Below are 20127 nucleotides of genomic sequence, written 5' to 3' on the forward strand. Positions count from 1 at the left end.
TGGGAAGTGGTGTTTGAAAACAAAAGATACCTGAACATGTTTATAGTCTAGGACAAAGGGACTGGTAGAGAGGGAATAATTGAGGATCTTGAAGGAGAGGTTACAGAAGTAATAAGGTATTGAAAAGCTATGAGATAACAGATACAATGGGGTGGTGGTAACTTGAACTTATCCTTTCTTGAAGAATATTTTTTGAAGCTTGAGGAAAGGAAGTAAATATGGATCTATCTATCTTTATTAGATAAGAGGATGGAAAATCAAGGTGCATCATTCCAGATTTGCCCCCCTCCTCCGTTTTTTTGGATAAAGTTGGAGATGGTAATAGTTGAATGAAATGCAGGCAGATGTTAAGAATCTGGAGAGAATATTGAAGCTTTTAAGTAGTTGTTGAGGTGAATATTTGAAGGTAAGAACCACCTTAGTCAAGTGAAAGGATTGACAAGATGCTTCTGAGTATATGATGGAGGTTGGACTCTAGAACTCTGTAGTGGCAGCAGTCCTGTGAAGGTTTATGATTTTGCTCTCACAGTGCTTAGAAATGTAGGTGTGGAATCAGTAGATTGCAACATTGATCTAGGATTGGGCTTTTTTTTTTTTTTGGATGTCTATATTGGGAATTTGAAGGTGAAAGGAATGGAGGAATGTTGAATCATTGAGAGAATAGTTAAGGTTAGCTCATATCCATGTATTAGATTCAGGAAGAGAAATGAGGCATAAGCTATAAATGCTAGAAGAAAATTGAGGTCAGTGTCTGTTTGGCATTGAAGAACAGAAATGAGGTCATGAAATTGGAAGATGGTCAGGAAGTTGTGGTCACGGAGTAGGACAGTTGAAATTTTTCATTTGGAACAATTTCAAGTGGTTACAAGATCCTACATGTGAATGATTGAATAGAATGAGTAAGGGTCCAGGAATTAAGAATGATATGAATGTTGAGGCTGTGTTCTTAATTCTTTGTGTATTTTGTGTTTCCCAGGAAATTGGCAGAAATTGGGATTGAGAGAAAAACTAAATCAGGTCTCAAGTCTTCAGTGAATGAGGTAGGGATTTCCAGATGATAGCAACACAGAATAGAGGCTAGAATAAATGAATAATATACTCCCCAAAGCAGCATGAAGCTTTTACATGATGGGAGAATTATGGGGTGAAAAACCAGAAAGGAGTCAAACTCCCTTGCTTGCCCAGCAGAATGGTCCTTATGTATCCGAGACTGTTGAGGGGTAATCAGCATTTGTAAAGGGTGAACCAAATTTCACTTCTGACTTGGAAATAGAGTGACTGTTCTGGAAAAAAGCTTAGGCCTGGAGCTGTGTTCCAGAAGATGAGTGGGATGTGGAGAGAGGGATCATTAGTGGCAGGAGCAGAGAATGAGAGCAGATAGGTTAGGTTGCCTTTCATTATTTTGTGATTGAAACTGAGATGAGAAACATGTTTGAAAGTCATCTCAAATAGTGCAATATCGGTGCAAATTGTTGAGAGTACCAGGTGGTTCCTGACTGGATCTGAGCAAGGTAGTGTGGGGTACTATAAGGTTTGCAGAGGGGCTTGTTAGGGTCTGGTTTTAGGGAGAGGTTCTCTCTGGCTGTCTTAAAATTACTGAGGCAGAGCTAAAGGCTGTGGGTTAGATAGTTCCAGAATATTAATGGGCATTGTTCTGGATGTGGTCTAATGCACGCTGCTCTGTGTAAGGGTAGGCCCTTGGTAAAGTAAAAGAAGAGGGATCTCTTGATATATCAATAGAAGAGTCCTATTGGAATATTGAAGTGAGCCTTCACGAGTGTGTGTGTGTTAGAGTGCAGTCCTTTATTTTTCTGTTCATTCACAAATATCTTAGAGTATATGTATCTTGGATACATCAATGAGTAAAACAGACAAAAATCCTCACCTTTGAGGAGCATACATTCTAGTGAGGGGGGTGGAGGGAAACAGATAAACATGAAAAATAAGTAATTTACTTAGTGTGTTAAAAGATAAGTGCTATGGAAAGGGAAAAAAAACATTCAGGAGAAGGAGTATTGGGAGAGGCTGCAATTTTATTTTATTTTAATTTTTAATTTTTTAAAAGATTTATTTAGAGACAGAGTGCGCATGAGTGGGGGGAGGGGCATAGGGTGAGGGAGAGAAGCAGACTCCCTGCTGAGCGCAGATCCCAATGCAGGGCTCAATCTCATGACCCTGAGATCATGGCCTGAGCCAAAATCAAGAGTCGGATGCTCAACTGACTGAACCACCCAGGTGCCCCAAAAGGCTGCAATTTTAAATGTAATGGTCAGGCTAGCCTGATTGAGTGGTGACATTTGAACAAACATTTGAAGGAGAGGGGATGAGCCATGTGACTTTGTGGGAAAGGTATTCTAGACAGAAGAAACAGTGCAAAGGGCCTGGGTGGGAGTGTGCCTGGTGTGATAAGGAGTAAAGAGAGTCCCACGAGTCTGCAACGGATTAAACAACAAGAAGAGTAGTGGGCAGTGAGGTCCGAGTGTTAGAATAAGAATGTGGTTAATTGAAGGTTTTTTTTTTAGAAATTCTAGTTTATTATCAATAATACAGATTTATATTATTAAATATATAGTTCTAATTATTTAAGTTTACCATGTTAAAATGTAATGAGTAGCTAAAAAAATGTAAGACTAAGAGTTTGAGTTGCAAAATATATTATCAATCATTTTATGTTTGAGGAATAACTTTTAAGTTCTCTATCCTTAAGGTAGTAGTTTTCATTTCTTTACAGAATGATTTAGAACAAGTACTACGTCAAATTGGTGATAAGGACCAAAAGATCCAGAACCTTGAAGCCTTATTACAAAAGAGTAAAGAAAATATTTCTTTACTAGAAAAAGAAAGAGAAGATCTTTATGGCAAAAATTCAGGCTGGTGAAGGAGAGACTGCTGTTCTTAACCAGTTACAAGAAAAAAACCATACCTTACAGGAGCAAGTAAGCATGTCAAATTTATTCTGTTTTTAAAAACTGACTTTTAGCTTTCTAAATCTTACTAAGTGCTTGTTTAAATGACTCTTCATTCTGGTTCTTTTTAGCACTTTTTAAATATTATGTTTTTTGACAAATACCATCTCATTTACCTTAGAGATAGGTTGCTATTGTAGTAAAAGTAAGTTAGCATAATTTGACAAAGAAAATCTCAATTCATGTCCCAGCACATAATTTATTACCTGTGTGACCACAAGCAAATAAATTTACCTTGTCAGCTCATTAGAAAAGTAGAGATGTTATTAATAATGCATTCTTGCTTCATGGCTTTTTGGTGATGTTTTGAAAAAAAGAATGAACAACAACAATATATTTATAAACTGAAAGTACTAATCAAGTGTTAGTTGTTACTCTGTATTGGTTAATATGTGGGCTTACTAGTAAATTTTATTTTGGTCCTGATATGTCTTTGGAATATGGAGCTAATAATATTTTGATAAGTTGCTTATATAGAATTTATAGTTGCTTTTTTTGGAAGAATTGTCCAATAAGAGAGTTATAATTATCTAATGAGAAAATAGTAAAACAAAGTATCAGTAAGTAATGCCACTTTCTAATTCTTTTTAAAAGAATAAATAAAAATAAATCTATGTACTTGTGCTTCCTGCCATGTTGGAGTAACCTATTTAGTCCTTTCATCATAAATGTTTAGAACAGTAGAGAAAAAGTGTGTAAAACCACTGTGTTCAGATATTGTACAATAAGCAGTGCAGGGCTTTGACTCCTGAGAGAAGAGAAGCAAGAGAAGTGAACCTTTTGACCATTCAGCTTTTGACCCAGAGACATTTTCCAGGCTGAGGTACAGGTTGGGGGAATCCAAGGAAAGAACAGTGGTCTCACTGAACTAAGGAGTGAGATATTGAAGTTCAGAGAGGTTGAGGCACCTGACATTTGTAGGGCAGAATATCAGAGAGGAGGGAACAATGGAGAGAAGCAGCCCCAGAAATCTGCATAAGGGATCCACTTGAGCCTTTAGCTGACTGCTAAACTTTGCATTCATATGATGGGATTTCATGAGGCCAGGCAATGAACAATCATCAGGAAGCTACAAACTGAAAAATGATCAGGGCTGGGAGATGTTTCAAATCCAGGAAGAGATACAGATGTGGTTGAACATTTTGGGAACATTTAGTAGAAACCCCGGGAATGTTACACCTTAGGATAAAGCTAAACTAGCCCTAGGGTAAAAGCTAGTGTACACCTGACCTAACAAAGCATAAAAACAAACCTCAAAAGGATCCAGCTGAACCACATGTGTATTAACTGCCTGCTGGAACAAAATTAAACATTTTGAAAGAAGACAACAAAATCAAGACTTGTTAACATAAATATAAAAAAGTTACTAGACATTCAAAAAGAAGAAAACATGTGTGGCGCTTAAAATATGCTTATTACTATAAAGGAAAAACTATAATAATGGAAATAGAAGTGGAAATGATAAAAAAAGAAATAGAACTTCATATATGTATTTAATTCCATATGTGTATATATAAAAATTAAAATTTCATTGGATGGCCTTAATAAATTAAAAATTAACCAAGTAGAAAGCAGTAGTAAACATTAAGACAAAGCAATTGAAACTGTCCAAAATGAAACACAGAGGAAAAAAAAGTTGGGCTAAAAAAACCTCAAAAAGCCAAAAACCCAAAAAACTCTGCTTTAGTGACTGTGGGACAGTATCATGTAATCTAGCATACATTTAATTGATGTGACAGAGGGTGGGGAGGAGAAAAATATTTATTGAAATAATGGCTGAAAAAAATTTCAGTTTGGTTAAAAATATGAACCTATATAATTCAAGAAACTCAATGAACTCTAAGCAAGGTACACCAAAGAAACATCAGATGAATTGGATTTCATCTAAATGAAAAAATGTTTGCTTTTCAAAAGATACCATTACAAAAAATAAAAGCCAGGCATAGACTGGGAGAAACTATTTGCAATACATATATCTGAGAATTCAGAAATATTCAGAATATATAAAGAACTCTTTATTATTAGATCAGTGATTGTCTGGGGTTAGAGATGAGTGTGGGCTACTGACTGCTAAGGGGGCATGAGTAAACCTTTTGGGGTAAATTGAAATGTTCTCCATCTGATTGTGGCAGTGGTTAAATGAGTGTATATGTTTATCATCTCAAGCTGTGCAACTCAATTGGGTGAATTTTATTTCATGTAAATTATAGCTCAGTAAGAGATGGTTTTAAAAATATGGGAATCTGATTTATTGTTGTTTTCCTTACAGTTTTGAGAGGGAGCTTATTTTGGAAAGATATGAATAAATTTTCTTGAAAAAAATATGGAGATAACCTATCATAGAGCACTTAATATTCTCATGGGCCTAAATTTGTTTGTTTGTTTTAGTTCTTATTATATCATTTGTGATCTTCATAATCAGAAGTCTTGCTTGTATGATAGGTTAACTCAACTAACAGAGAAGCTGAAGAATCAGTCAGAAAGCCATAAACAAGCCCAGGAGAATCTGCATGACCAAGTGCAAGAGCAGAAGGCACATCTTAGAGCTGCACAAGGACCGTGTTCTTTCCTTAGAAACTAGTGTCAGTGAATTGACTAGTCAATTAAATGAGAGCAAGGAGAAGGTCTCCCAGCTTGACATACAGGTAATATTGAAATTATGCAATTTAATGTGTTTGTCTGAATAAAACACCTATGTTAAGCCATCAAATGTTGTAAATTCTGTTTCTCTCTCCTTGTGTTTCTGTCTCCCTCTAGCCCCCACCACTCTCTCCCTCTTTCTGCCTTACTTATTAATGGAAAAACATTGGGAATAGGAATTAAATAAAGGTTGTATCTAGACAGTTGTTGAGCTTTCATGTTTGCCTTTTTTTTCCTTTATCTCTTCTGGCAAACTATACCTTCTGAAACCATCAGATTTTTTTTTTGCTTTTCCTTTTTTCCATGAAATCCTTATTGTTGTTTTTGAAGTTCAAAGTCATTTGATATTAAACCATTAGATTTCTATGTTAAATACTTTTTGACTTTGATTTTAGATTTTACTTTAAAGGTTTGATTTAAAAAATACGTTTACATATGTAGCATTATATATTTTTTAATATACATTATTTCAGAGCCAATATAGAAGCCTTGTTCAGTGAATCAGTGGAAATGGGAATTAAAACAGATTTCTCTTTCCATTCTCATTGTTGGTTTCTTATCCTATACTATAGTAGAAAAAGTCATAGAAACATTTCTAAACCTTGATTTTCTTTATTTTAGGAAAATAACTCAATTGAAAATAAGAAATGTAGACGAATATAACAGGGATACTTCATTAATTTGGAGGAAGAGGATACACATTTCTTCCTATTTAAAATAAAATTTTGGTTTTGTAATTTTGTATAAATTTTGTTAGATGAGCTATATGATAACCCAGTATTTGGATGTCCAGTTTGAGAGAGGGAGAAGTATTTTGGTGTCATGTAGGGGCATACATATTATCATATATGTCACGATAAACTTCATCATTTATCCAAATATTTATTAGGAGTCTTTTCTCCTACACGTTCCTGTTTGGGGGATAATCACATACTTAATTTTCACTGTCTAAATCCTTATGTTTTTTGCCGAAGGACTTAATTTTTAAAATATTTCGTGGCAAAAGCAGTGTATGTTCAAGCAAGGGGGAAATCAAGAACTAAATACGAATTAAATGACTGGGTCAATTTTGTTACAGATTAAAAGCCAAAACTGAATTACTGCTATCGGCAGAAGCAGCAAAAACTGCTCAGAGAGCAGATCTTCAGAATCATTTGGACACAGCCCAAAATGCATTACAGGATAAGCAGCAGGGTAAGTGAATGTGATGCAGTTTCATTTGATAACCTAATGTTTTGGTAGATGAATTAATTGCAAACATGTATAAAAATGATACTCAGTTTTATTAATGTCATGATCAACTTGCTTATTCCCTTTGATTTCTCCCTGAGTTCAGACCAGTTGAATGGTAGATGCAGGAGTCAGACAGATGAAGATAAAAATGTCATTTTGTTTTTGATAAAGCTCAACTGGTGTGCAGCTGTGCTTGGGGCTTCTTAATATTTTATCACTCCTTAGTGTAGACCATGGTGTGGAGCTGAAATATCTACTCCTAATTGTTGAATTGTTGCTTCCTTCCATCAAGTGCCAGTGATTGGGAACGAGAGACAGACTTTCACACCTGGTTTAAATAGGTAATGTGGGCCATGACCTGGATGTACTTACCACTTGGAAGCAGGAAAACAGTACACATTGCAGTAAGAGTTACCCTTTTATCTTGGGGGTAAGAATAAGTAGAGGTTGTAGGGAATGGAGAAGTTACTTTTCTCATACTTCTGATAGAATAAAAGCTTACTAGTTTAGGGCCAAGGTAAAAATGCTGATAGATTTTTCTTCCTTTTACCAGACAGAAATTTTTAAAATTTACTTTTTATTTGAGAGGTAACACTGGTTGTTGTTCTAATTTTTTTTTAGCAATATAGTAATATATCAAGTTAACAAAATAAAAACTTGGTTTTCTATATTTACCCTTAACCTTAATCCCATTTTCCCCCTTAGATGGAATGTTTGCTCTTAAATTTGGTATGTATCCTTCTAGAGTTCTGTAAGCATTGAACAGATAGATATGTGTATGCATTTATATATAAATACACACACAACACACACACATACTGGTATTTTTCTTTTATGCACATAGAATTACTGTGTATGTATGTTCTGCAACTTTTTACTCACATTTTTGCTAAATACATCTGTAAAGTACTTTCTGAGCATGAGATCAGTGCTAGAAACTGTAATGGAAAGAGTATTTATAAGAATAATCACATGAAAGTTTAAAATTTTTCTGCCAAATGTATCACTAACAAAATTTGAAAGCATATAGCAAAAGAATAAAACATTTTCTGAAATGTGTCTGATGAAGGGTTAATATCCTTGGCATTTAAAACACTTAGATAGGAATTAAGGGAACCTACAAAAAAAGTAAATGATCAAAAAATATGTTAACAAATGTTCAGGTTCATTAAGAATCAGTTGTAAATTAAGACAGTAACAGAATATGCCCTTATTGAGGTAAGATGTGTGTGTTTACACTGGAAGGTTTGAGATGGTGTAGAAGAATAAGCTACCTTCATACATTGCTGGTGGTTGTATATGTTCAGCCTTTTAATGGTGGTAGGAAAGCTGTTTGGCAATATATTTCAAGAACTTTAGGATTTTTCATTCTTTAGCTCACTTTTAGTTTTTTTTTTGTTTTTTAAGATTTTTATTTGGCAGGGAGAGAGAGAGACAGCAAGAGAGGGAACACAGCAGGGGGAGCGGGAGAGGGAGAAGCAGGGTTCGCACTGAGCAGGGGAGCCCGATGCAGGACTTGATCCCAGAACCCTGGATCATGACCTGAGTTGAAGGCAGACGCTTAACCAACTGAGCCACCCAGGCCGCCCTCACTTTAGTTCTTTATCCTAAGGGAATAATCATAGTTTTTAGGATGCTGTTTACATTTCTGTTAATAAAATGCAAAAAGTTTAGTAGCAATCTAAGAATCTAAAATAGGACATTTGGCTAAAAAATGGTCTGGATCAAATAAAATGGAAATTTATGCAAATATAATGGTATTTTAGAAAATATGTCACAATTTCATGATGCATTGTTATGTTAAAATAAAGGTTATAATAAAATAGTATGTAAAGTGAGATTCCCTTCCTATTCTAAAAGTATAAATCAAAATACATACAGAAGTATAAGACTAAAAGGAAGGTTATCAAAACATTAATAGTGATTATTTGTGGGTGGTGGATTTACTAATAATTTGTATTTTGTTCTTTCAGTGCCTCTAGATACTACAAATGAGCAAGTTTCATAGATGTGGTCACTGTTTTAAATGTTATTTTTTGAAATGGCATCTTGAACATTGAAAACAATTATAAAATAAAAGTATTCTTTTACTATTAGCCTATTTAATATTCGGTTGTATCTTTTGGCTCCTAAAATAACTCTTCCTAGAAAAAGTCATTGAGTGGTTATGCATGTAAACTTAGTATCTCATGCTGTGTACAATTTAAGTTCAGATCCCTTATACTGGTAAATATGACCTCTGATTCATCATTAGACTTCTTTCTAGTCTTACTCCAATAGTTTCTTAAATAAAATTAGAATTTTCAACTTTACTTTGATGAAACATTTGGGCATACAATAAAGTAAACCTTAACGAAGTTTTCTTCAATTGTACTTTTCTATAGGAGTTAAATAAGATCACTACTCAGTTGGATCAGGTCACTACAAAGTTGCAGGATAAGCAAGAACATTGCAGTCAGTTGGAAAGTCATCTTAAAGAATATAAAGAGAAGCACCTCTCTTTAGAACAAAAAACTGAAGAATTAGAAGGTCATATTAAGGTTTGTATAAAAGATACTCAATTTACCTATATTTTCTGCTGCTGTAGTAATGGAAACTGATAACGTAGAAGGAATTGAAGATTTTAAATTTGCAAACAAGGGTGAAGTTGTCATATAAAACTTTACATGTAATTTTTCAGGTCTTAATTTTGAATTCCATCTTTAATTTTAATTTCTTCATTAATGGATGGCTTTTACAAATGGCAGTTTTAACATGTATACTCATTCCTTTGTAATATGTAACTATTTCAGAGAAACAACCAACCAGGGATCTACTCTGTAATTATAAGGAACTTATCCTTTTGTTGTTGTTTTGAAGCCTCTTCTGTTCCATCATTCCCATCTCCTTACTCCCTTATTCCAATGTATATTTCACATATGACAGACTTCTTCCTTCTTTAAACTTTACATTTATACCCTTTGGATTTTGTTTTTAGTTTAATAATAAGTTTATACTGTGGTAAATTGTTTCTTTCTTTAACACAGTTCCAAGTGAAACTGTTGATTTACTAAAGAGATTAAATGACTAGACCTATCGGAAGAGGATTTGACCTGAGTCCTTTGTCCTTTAAATGGGATCTACTATCAATTAAACAAATATTTCTCAAATTACTATTTATGTAAGCTATACCTTCACACTTCTGTAGAACTTGGGATGTATATGTATATACCAACACTGATACAACATGGAAGAATGTGTATGTTTACAGTTCTGTGAATGGGTTCTTTTTCTTTTCATTATGGCCGGTGATAATAATAATGACAAATTACTTTTTGTAATGTTCAAAAAGAACAGAGAGACCATTTTACTGAAAAGCGTCTAATGAGAATTCTCTTTGGATATCTTTTACAAATAGTTATTTAGAACCAGTAGTGTCTCGTGATTATCAGATCTTTAACATTTGGTAATTATTTTAGGAAGTGTTCCATGTGTTTTATATAGTTATTTGTTAAAAAATTTTACAGTTACATCAAATATCCAGTATAAGTGTTGAATAAGAGCCACATTACCTAGGTTTATAAAATATTTAGGGTACAAAATTATTACAACTATATAAGAAAATGCATGCTCATCGATACTTAAACTTCATACGTAACAGCTTGATTTTGTAAATTTGTAAAAGTACACACAGTTATATGTATGCTATGTATGTGTATGAGACATATCATACACATACATAGAAACTATGCTATGAAGAGCAGCAGTCTCTAAACCAAGAATTTAAAGATGTAAAACCAGGAATTTAACTGACTTTATATTTAGGGTCAGTAAATGTTGAGAAGGATGACATGATAACTCCATTTTAGTTTCGAATATTTATAATTACATGAGTGTTGTTCACTGAATATAAAGGATAATATATTTTAAGTGGGCCCACATGTGAACCTGTTACCTCATCTTTTCATACTTGAGTTAAAACTTTTATTCAAGTAATAGATATGATTATTTTAAGTTTATTCTCTTTTTTAGAGTTAATTTTTAAAAGTAGAAACTTAGTGACTGCCTTTCACATCTACAGCCTGCTGGTAGGTCCTCTGAAAGATTCCAGGATAAATCATTCCTTTACTCAACAATGGCTTCAGATGGAAAATGCACTTTTTATTATAACATAAATATTTTATGGTTATTGTGTGTTATGTCAACACCAATTTGAGTATAAACAAAAATGTTATATTTAATAATAGGTGGATAATTATTGACATTAAAATTGTTACCGTATTATATTTCTTCCATAGAAACTAGAAGCCGATACTCTTGAAGTTAAAGGAAGCAAGGAACAAGCTTTGCAGGATCTACAACTGCAAAGACAGCTGAATACAGATTTAGAGCTCAGAGCCGCAGAATTGAGTAAACAGCTTGAAATGGAGAAGGAAATGTAAGCTAAACTACTTTAAGAGAGAGGATTATAAACTATTAAAATCTTACGGTTTCAATTTTGCTATTGCAGGGCTTAAAGATTTATTAAATGTTTATGTTGGTTCTGTAAACTCAGATGTTAATATGAATGAATGAAAAATGAAGCCATCATAATATGGTTAAATTTACCTTCACTAGAAAGGACTGAAAATTTGGGTCATCTGGTGTCTTTTCAACAGAAATATGGTACTCATTTCTCTGGGTTAAAGCAATTGTTTTGAGTTGTTCACTGATTTGAATAAATTAATGTAAAAGTAACAAATAGAGGAGTATTTCTATATATCACCCAAGAGCAATCAGGCTTCGGCTTTGAGGGACTATACCAAGTAGGGAATGTATACTTTCTTATAAGAAATGATCTGTTTTAGCTTTGTGATACATCTTGACAGATTGTATTTCTGAGCACAAGGGGAAACACTAGAATCAGTGTACCTTTTAAAAAAATTATTGAAGTAAAATGTACATACCATTAAATGCACAGATATCACATAATACATTTTGAGCTTTAGGAAATATATACTCTGTGTAATAATACGCACCCCCTTCCTCAAACATTTTTATTACTCATGGAGTTTTCTCGGGTGTCCTTCTAGTCAATACCTTGTAGACACCACAGTTCCCGATTTCAGTCTCCATAGATTGATGCTGTGTGTTTTTGAAATGAAATCATACAGTATGTTCTTTTTTATGACTGGCTGTTTTTTCACTTAATGTACTATTTTTTAAATTCATCCATGTAGTTGAATGAATATTGTTCCACTGAATGAATATACTACAATTTGTTTATGTAGTTGGTGGATATTTTTGGGGTTGTTTGTAGTTTTTACCTGTTATGAATAAAGATGCTGTCAGTATTCTTAAATAAGCATTTTTGTGAAAGTTCAGGGTCATGGTGGGGTAGATGTATGTTTAACTGTATGAAAAACTGCCAGACCTTTTCCCAAAATGGCTGTACCATTTTATACTCCTACTGGGAATGTTTCAGTTGCTTCATATCCTTGCTAGTATTTGGTGTTGGTGGTCCTTTAATTTTAGCTATTTATTGAATATGAAATGGTATCTTATTGTGGGCTTAATTTGCATTTCTTCACTTGTGAAGTGTCGAATTATTTTGCCTATTAACATTTTTTTCCCATTGGATCTTTTTATTATTGATTTGTAAGAGTTCTTTAGATATTCAAAGTACTAATCCTTTGCCAGATAGCCAGCTAGCTAAGCAGACAGACAAATAGATTATCAAGACTTTTCCTAGCAGCTTTGCTTTATATTTTTTGGTGGTGTCTTGCAGTGTAAAGAAGTTTTTATTTTGTGTTTAATGTTTTGTGTCTTTTCTAGAAACCTCTGCCTTCCTCAGGGTTTATGAAGAATTCTCTTACGTTTTCTTCTGGGAATTTTATAGTTTTAGTTTTTACATTTAGGTCTAGGATCTACGTTGAACTTATTTTTGTGAGAGGTATGAGATGGGGATCCAGGATCACCTTTTTTCCCCCATATATCATTAAGTTATTCTAGTACCACTTTTTGATAAAACTTTTTTCTCCCCATGAGTGGCCTTTGGTACCTTTGTCAAAGCAGTTTACCTTATATATGTGGGTTTATTTGTGGGCTCTATTCTGTTCTCTTGGTCTTTGTGTCTATATGGTGTTCTGACACCAGTACCATCCTATGTTGATTTTTGTAGCTTTGTGGTATAGGTCTTATTAATCAGGTTGTATCAGCCCTCCAATTTAATTCTTTTTCAAGATTGTCTTGACTCTTTTAAGTTTATTGCTTTTCCATATAAATTTTAATATCCATTTCTATAAGTCAGATTATTGGGTTTTGATTTAGAATTGCAATGAATCTGTAGTTCAGTTTGGGGAGAATTAATGTTTTAAGAATACTGAGGCTTCTAATCCTTGAATGTGGTATTTATCTAATATTTATGTTTTCTTTAGTATCTCTGATTAACATTTTGTTGTTTTTAAAATAGGAATCTTAAATATCTTTTGCTAAATTTAATCCTAAATATTTTATGTTTTTCAATTTTATTGTAAATGGAATTGTTTTTAAATTTTCTGATTGTGGCTAGTATAAAAATACAATTGAGTCTTATATATTGAGTTACTACCCTCTAGCCTTGTTAAATTCACATTTTTGTTTTGTACAGTTTTTAGAATATTCTAAGTGGACAATCTTGGTATTTGTGAATTAGCAACAGTTTTACTTCTTTTTTCTTCAGTCTGTAGGCCTTTTGTGTCTTTTTCTTGATTTACTATTAGCTGACACCTCCAGTGAACTTTTGAATAAAAAGATAGTGGATATCCCTGCATTGTTCCCAGCCTTGGGTTGGAAACATGAAATATTTCATCATTAATTTTGAGGTTAGCTCTGTTTTTTCTCTAGATTCTTTTATCAGATTGAGGACATTCCTATCTATATTAGTTTTCTAAAAAATTTTTATATCAACTTCTTTTTCTGCATCTATTGATAGGATCATATGGTTTTTCTCCTTTATTCTGTTAATATGGTGAATTACATTGATTGCTTTTTTAAATAGTAAAGCGACCTTGCTCTCCCTGGATAAATCCCACTTGATTATCCTGTATTATTTTTTTTTAAAGATTTATTTATTTAGAGAGAGAATTAGAGAGAGAGCATGAGGGGGGGAGGGTCCGACGGAGAAGCAGACTCCCTGCTGAGCAGGGAGCCCGATGCGGGACTCGATCCCGGGACTCCAGGATCATGACCTGAGCCGAAGGCAGTCGCCCAACCAACTGAGCCACCCAGGCGCCCCATATCCTGTATTATTTTTATATATTGCTGTATTTGACTTGATAATACTTTGTTTAAAATTTTCTATGCATTCATGGGAAGGAACTCTTGGTCTTCAGTGTTCTTTAATATCATTGTCATGGTGTTGGAATTATGGTTATGTTGGTCTTAAAAATAAATTGACAGTTTTCTTTCTTCCTCTCCTTTCTGAAAGAGTTTGTGAAGGTTATTATTTATTTCTTAAATGTTTTATTGAATTCACCAATGAACCAACTGACCTGAAGTTCTCTCTGGGTTGCTTCTTAGAGTTCAATTTATTTAATAGATACAATGCTATTTTTGTTTTCTGATATTTTACTTGAGTCAGTTTTGGTAATTTGTGTCTTTGAAGGAATTTGTCCATTTAATCTAAACTTCAAATTTTTTGGTATCATGTTCGCAAGATCATTATACTTTTAAGGTCTGTAGGATCTGTAGTGATGTCTCCTTATTATCCTTAATAGTGCTAATTTATGTTCTCTATCTTTTTCTTGATCAGTCTAATTTGGGGTTTATCAATTTTATAAAAAAACTTGATTTTGTCAATTTTCTTTTTAGGGTTAGAACTTTATTATTATTATTTTTAGAACTTTATTTATTTTTAAAAATTATTTTAAGTAGGATCTGTGCCCAATGTGGGGCTCAAACTCACAACCCTGAGATCAAGAGTCACATGCTCTACTGACTGAGGCAGCCAGGCGTCCCTGATTTTGTCAATTTTCTATTTCGTTTATTTCTCATCTTCTCTTTAGTATTTTCTTCCTTAGACTTTGGGTTTAGTTTGCTTTTTTTTTTTTTTTTGAATAGCTTTTTAATGTGGAAGCTTCCCTGTGGCTGTCCACATTTTATAGTATCTGTTTCATTTTCACAGTTACTCACCCTCTTTGTATTTTGTCAGGTTTCTGCAGATGGTAGTTACATGTCATCTAGTAAAATCAGTTTAGTATGACAGTTTTTCAACAGATGGAATAAATTACCTTGAGGAAGGTTGTCTTTTCCCATTTGTACTAAGTACTTAATTGGGCTTATTTATGACAGCTCTGAGTATAAGGATGGATTAGTTTAGAAGATAATAGGATCTGATTTTGGAAAAAGGGAGAGAAAAAAAGATATTAGGATCTAAAAGATGAATTGATACATGAAATTTCAAAAGTCCTTGGTGGCAGAGTGGGTATGCCTCCAGACATATCCCATATATTCATAAAAGTGCTGAGATGGGGCATCTTTTCTTCACTCCTAACATAGAATTAGTCTCTTGCTTAGCTTGTTCTTGATGTTGATGCTTGCATTGGGTCTTACCATAAAATCTTCAGTGGACATATAACTCACCAGAATTTTGATGGATAAAAATCAGTTCCATTCCATTTATCTGGATTTTTTTCAAAGGAGGGTTTGTGACCCGTTACAGTTCAGTAGACTCTGCCTTTAAATGCCAAATAGGCCTCTCTGACTGAGTTGACAGACTTCATCTGTGTTAAGTGTATGAAGGTTTTTGACTCTCCATAGTAAAGATGAAAGCTGAGAGCCTGGGAAAGGTACCCTTCAGGGACATGAAATACAACCCATCAGATTGATGATAATTAAGTAGTTCAACACCTTCATGGTTTTGTTCTTGTTTGGGAGTGATGATGAAAAATTTCTTGTTTTCACATTTAGTGAAATAAGTCCTGATACTTTGAATTTGAGGATATAGAGGTGCATTGTATACCTTAAATGGCATTCCTTCTCATGGTTAGCACCATAGTTTCCAGTGCATAGGTATTTGGGGAGCACATATGATCTCTTATATCACCCACTGAGTAATTTGTCACTTCTGGAACCCAATCATCAGTCCATGAAGGTCATCTCTGAGTTGGTTCTTGTTCTTCCCAAGGCCCCTGTGGGCCCAAAGGTTCTTTCCATTTCTAATGGGCTCAATGTAAATGGGCCCATTTCTATTCTATGTTCTAATCTCATGGTTCAGAACTCATTCAGAGGCTTCTATATCATATTGAGATAGGGAAAGCTTCTAATGCTAAAGTCTTTTTTTGCCTGTATACTTTATGGAAACTTTTTTATGTGATGTCTTGCATTTCTACTGTACCATCTAGGAAAAAGGGCTGGGTAAACACATCCAGGGTTTGACTAAGCCTTACCCCTGATCCCAGGGCTCAGCCCAAAAAAACAGTGCAAGGTTTCCCCTTTCTCAAGGCTCACCTACATCAGTGCATGCAACTCTCCCTCCAACTCTCATCCTACAATGTATTTTCATTACTGTACAGTTTAATGTACTTTCTAATATCCTTTGTTATTTTTTTTCTTTCATACATGGAGTATTCAGAAGTATGTTGTTTACTTTCCAAATATTTGGAGCTTTTCTAGATAGCTGTTACTGACTTCTAATTTAATTCCATTGTGAACAGAGAACATACTCTGTAAAATTTAGACTTTTCAAACTGTCTTATTTATGGCCCAGTGTATGGTTTATCTTGGCTGATTTTCCATGTGCACGTAGGTATATTCTCTGTTGGTAAAGTGTTCTATAAATATCAGTTAGTCAAGTTGATAGTGTTTTAAAGAAAGGGTTTTTGTTTGTTTGAATATGGTTACACACAATAATACATTAGTTTCAGGTGTACAACATAGTGGTTCAAAATCTCTGTATGTTCTGCTGTGCTCACCACAGTGGTAGCTACCATCTGTTACCAGACAGCTCTGTTACAGTACCATTGAGTAGGTTCCCCTATTCTGTATGTTTTGTTCCCTTGATTTATTCATTCCAGATAATGTTTAACCTTCTATATCCTTGCCTCCCCCCTCCCCCCGCCCCACCTCTGGTGGTTCTGTCAATTTCTGAGAAAGGGGTGTTAAGTTTCCAACTATGATTGTGGATTTATTTATTACTTCCTCTAGTACCCTTTTTATTTTATTTTTTTATTTTATTTTTTTAAGATTTTATTCATTTGACAGAGAGAGATACAGCGAGAGCAGGAACACAAGCAGGGGGAGTAGGAGAAGGAGAAGCAGGCTTCCCGCTGAGCAGGGAGCCAGATGTGGGACTCGATCCCAGGACCCTGGGATCATGACCTGAGCCGAAGGCAGACTCTTAACGACTGAGCCACCCAGGCACCCTCTAGTACCCTTTTTAAAATTAAAGTTTTACAGTGACAATGGAAGACTTTATTTCTGTTTTTCCTTCTTTGATTCACATAATCTTATGATTTTATAATAATTATTTATGGGAAAGTTAAGTAGCATAGTAATATATATCAAGTCCTAATTTTAGGGTTGCTTGATAGGAATTATAACTATATTGAAAAGGTAATGACCTTTCTATTTAGACCTTTGAAAATCAGTGAGGTACAGTATCCTATGAATTCACTTAACTTCATCTTTTCTAGCCACTTTTAGAAAGTAAAAGTAAGTTTCTGGGAATAAAAATTGAAAAATTTCAAAGTTTAAATGTAATTCTGGTATTGTATGAATACCCAACTTCAAATGGTGGCTAGTACATCTTTTAACAACTTCTCTTTAACATTATTAAATTTATACTGATTATAAAGTACATCAGAAATAGTATGCATTCAAGAAATATTACTTTGCATCTGGTTTTATTTTCACTTTAAAAATGGTTGATCTTTAACATGTGTTTTTTCTTTGGTGCATAATTTCATTTTATCAAAACAGTAGAAGTTTTTAACTTTCTTAAAGCTATATCTACATTTCCTTATTCTTGTAGCTTATTCATTTAGGTCTAGAAAACTTACATTATGGGACAAATGGTACAGTCTCTTGTATAGTCTGCTAGGATCTAGAATTAAAATAAATCTTTTGTTTTTTCTCTGTTTGAAATGAAATATTTCTTTATTTTTTATTTTTTTACTTTATTCTTTCTGGGTTAATCATGTTTTGAAGTTTAGTATCTAAAAAACACGTAATGTGTTTTATGTTTTCAAGGAAAGAGGCAAAGTTCTCTATATGCTTGGGGGCTAACACAATGAATAAATTCTTTAAGGTACATGGAAAACCTTTTCTTGTTGTAGACAAGAGGGTCTGCTATATGTACATTTTTGGGGGGCATCCGTTGCGACTGGATTAAGCCTTAAGTTACCCTTAACTTATTTGACTTAAAGGAAAATCATCTTTATCTGTTAAATGATCAGATCAAATTTAAGGTGTTTTCAGTTGTGTGGTTTTATGATATTAAATTATTATTTTTACTCCTGACCTACACAAGAAAGTTTTAAAACTCAATTATTGATTAAAAAATAATAATTAATTTTTAATGCTAAATTAGGAATGGTAAATTATGCATTATTTTAAAAAATTGTTTCTTAAATATTTAGAGTATCCAGTACAAAGTTGGATCTCCAGAAAAAATCTGAAGCCCTTGAAAATATTAAGCAAAGGCTTACCAAGCAAGAGGAAGAAAAAAAAATCCTTAAACAAGAAATTGAAAATTTAAGTCAAGATGCAAAGATGCAGCACAAGGAATTGAATAACAAAATTCAAACAGCAGCAGCAGAACTACAAAAAATGAAGATGGAGAAAGAAACTCTAATGACGGAGCTTTCTGCAACAAAAGGGAATTTATCAAAAGTTTCTGATTCTTTGAAGAACTCCAAAAGTGAATTTGAAAAGGAAAATCAGAAAGGAAAAGCTGCTATATTAGATTTGGTTAGTTGTTTATGTTTACTTAGGTAGAAGTGATTTTTATTTAAAATGTACTGGTTTTTCTGCTTAACCCACTGTTGACTTTTTATCCTACATTTAAATGATTTTAAATAATTCTTATGAGAAAAAGAATTGGGATTGCTTAACCTGAGAAAAAGATCCTGGTGTTTGTGTGTAGAATTTCCAGAGGCCCAGGAAACTTTTAGTTGAATATACAGTTTTTGTCTATTGCTGGTATGATGCTGGATTTGGGAGAGAGTGCTGCCTGTTAGTCCTCAGAGACATTTTCATAGAGAATGTAGCTGCTGGTTCAAACATTATTCTCTTTCCCGAAAAAACAGAAAAAAAATCAAAAGATCTTGATGACTTTTAATTCTGGTACTATAAACTTTCTAATTCTCTCTGAATGTTCTAAATGTTTTGAGTGTTCTAGAACTCTAGATAATGCCATGTCTTAGAGATACCATAAAACATATTTAAACTATATGGAATACAAGTCACACAGTTTCAGGAAATGCTTAATGGGGGAATGTATTCTCAGAAATATTTTAACCCATGGGATGCCTGGGTGGCTCAGTTGGTTAAGCATTTGACTCTTGATTTCGGCTCAGGTCATGGTCTCAGGGTCATGGAGTCTAGCCCTGTGTTGGGCTCAGTATGGAGTCTGCTTGAGTTTCTCTCCCTCTGCCCCTCCCCCCGCTCATGCTTACTCTTTCACTCTCTCTCTCATATAAATAAATAAATCTTCCAAAAAAAAATTTTTTTTAACCCAGAGTAACAGAGTAACAGCAAAAGTAAAATTCTTTTGTTTTCAATATGAAGGTCAGTGAAAGTGTTTAGTATCACAAAAAAATATGGTATTAGTATGTTACTTTTATGTTCCTTTCTGTTTGGAGAAAATATCTCTTATATGTATATCTTCCTTTAAGTTGTGATTATTCTTTATTTATATGAATTTATATATATGTATATGTAATATAAACACGTATTTAATAATATGTGATTCTTTATTGTTTTAATACTTTCTTTTACAAAAATTTCCTTCCATTTTCTTGAAGATTGTTATTCTGCTTTTATGAGCTTTTTTTTTTTAAGTAGCTCCATGCCCAACATGGGGCTCAAACTCAGGACCCTGAGATCAGGAATCACATGCTCTACCAACTGAACCAGCCAGTTATTCTGCTTTTAAAATAGCATGACAAGTTAATTAATTATAATTAATTGTGTGACATAAAAAGGTGGTTTCCAAAGTGTTCTGCTGGTTGATGATAGAAGCTCTTGACCTTTTTCTGCCTGTCTACCTTTACTGCTATAATATTTGGCTATTTCATAACTCAAATGGATGATTCTATCCCATGCTAAACCATCAGTGATTCTAGTATAT

At 33.6% G+C, this 20127-nt stretch overlaps 1 protein-coding gene across 1 annotated transcript in view; it reads left to right on the plus strand.

The window, feature by feature from the left end:
- The window catches only part of EEA1 (early endosome antigen 1), a 125550-nt gene that overhangs the window by 82104 nt on the left and 23319 nt on the right, over positions 1-20127 (plus strand). The window contains 8 exon segments of the mRNA XM_035729300.1: positions 2732-2857; positions 2859-2944; positions 5409-5520; positions 5522-5637; positions 6685-6800; positions 9225-9379; positions 11117-11256; positions 18416-18746. Coding sequence (XP_035585193.1) covers positions 2732-2857; positions 2859-2944; positions 5409-5520; positions 5522-5637; positions 6685-6800; positions 9225-9379; positions 11117-11256; positions 18416-18746 — 1182 coding nt within the window.

Source organism: Zalophus californianus, chromosome 9 (assembly GCF_009762305.2).
Source record: "Zalophus californianus isolate mZalCal1 chromosome 9, mZalCal1.pri.v2, whole genome shotgun sequence".
NCBI lineage: Eukaryota > Metazoa > Chordata > Mammalia > Carnivora > Otariidae > Zalophus > Zalophus californianus.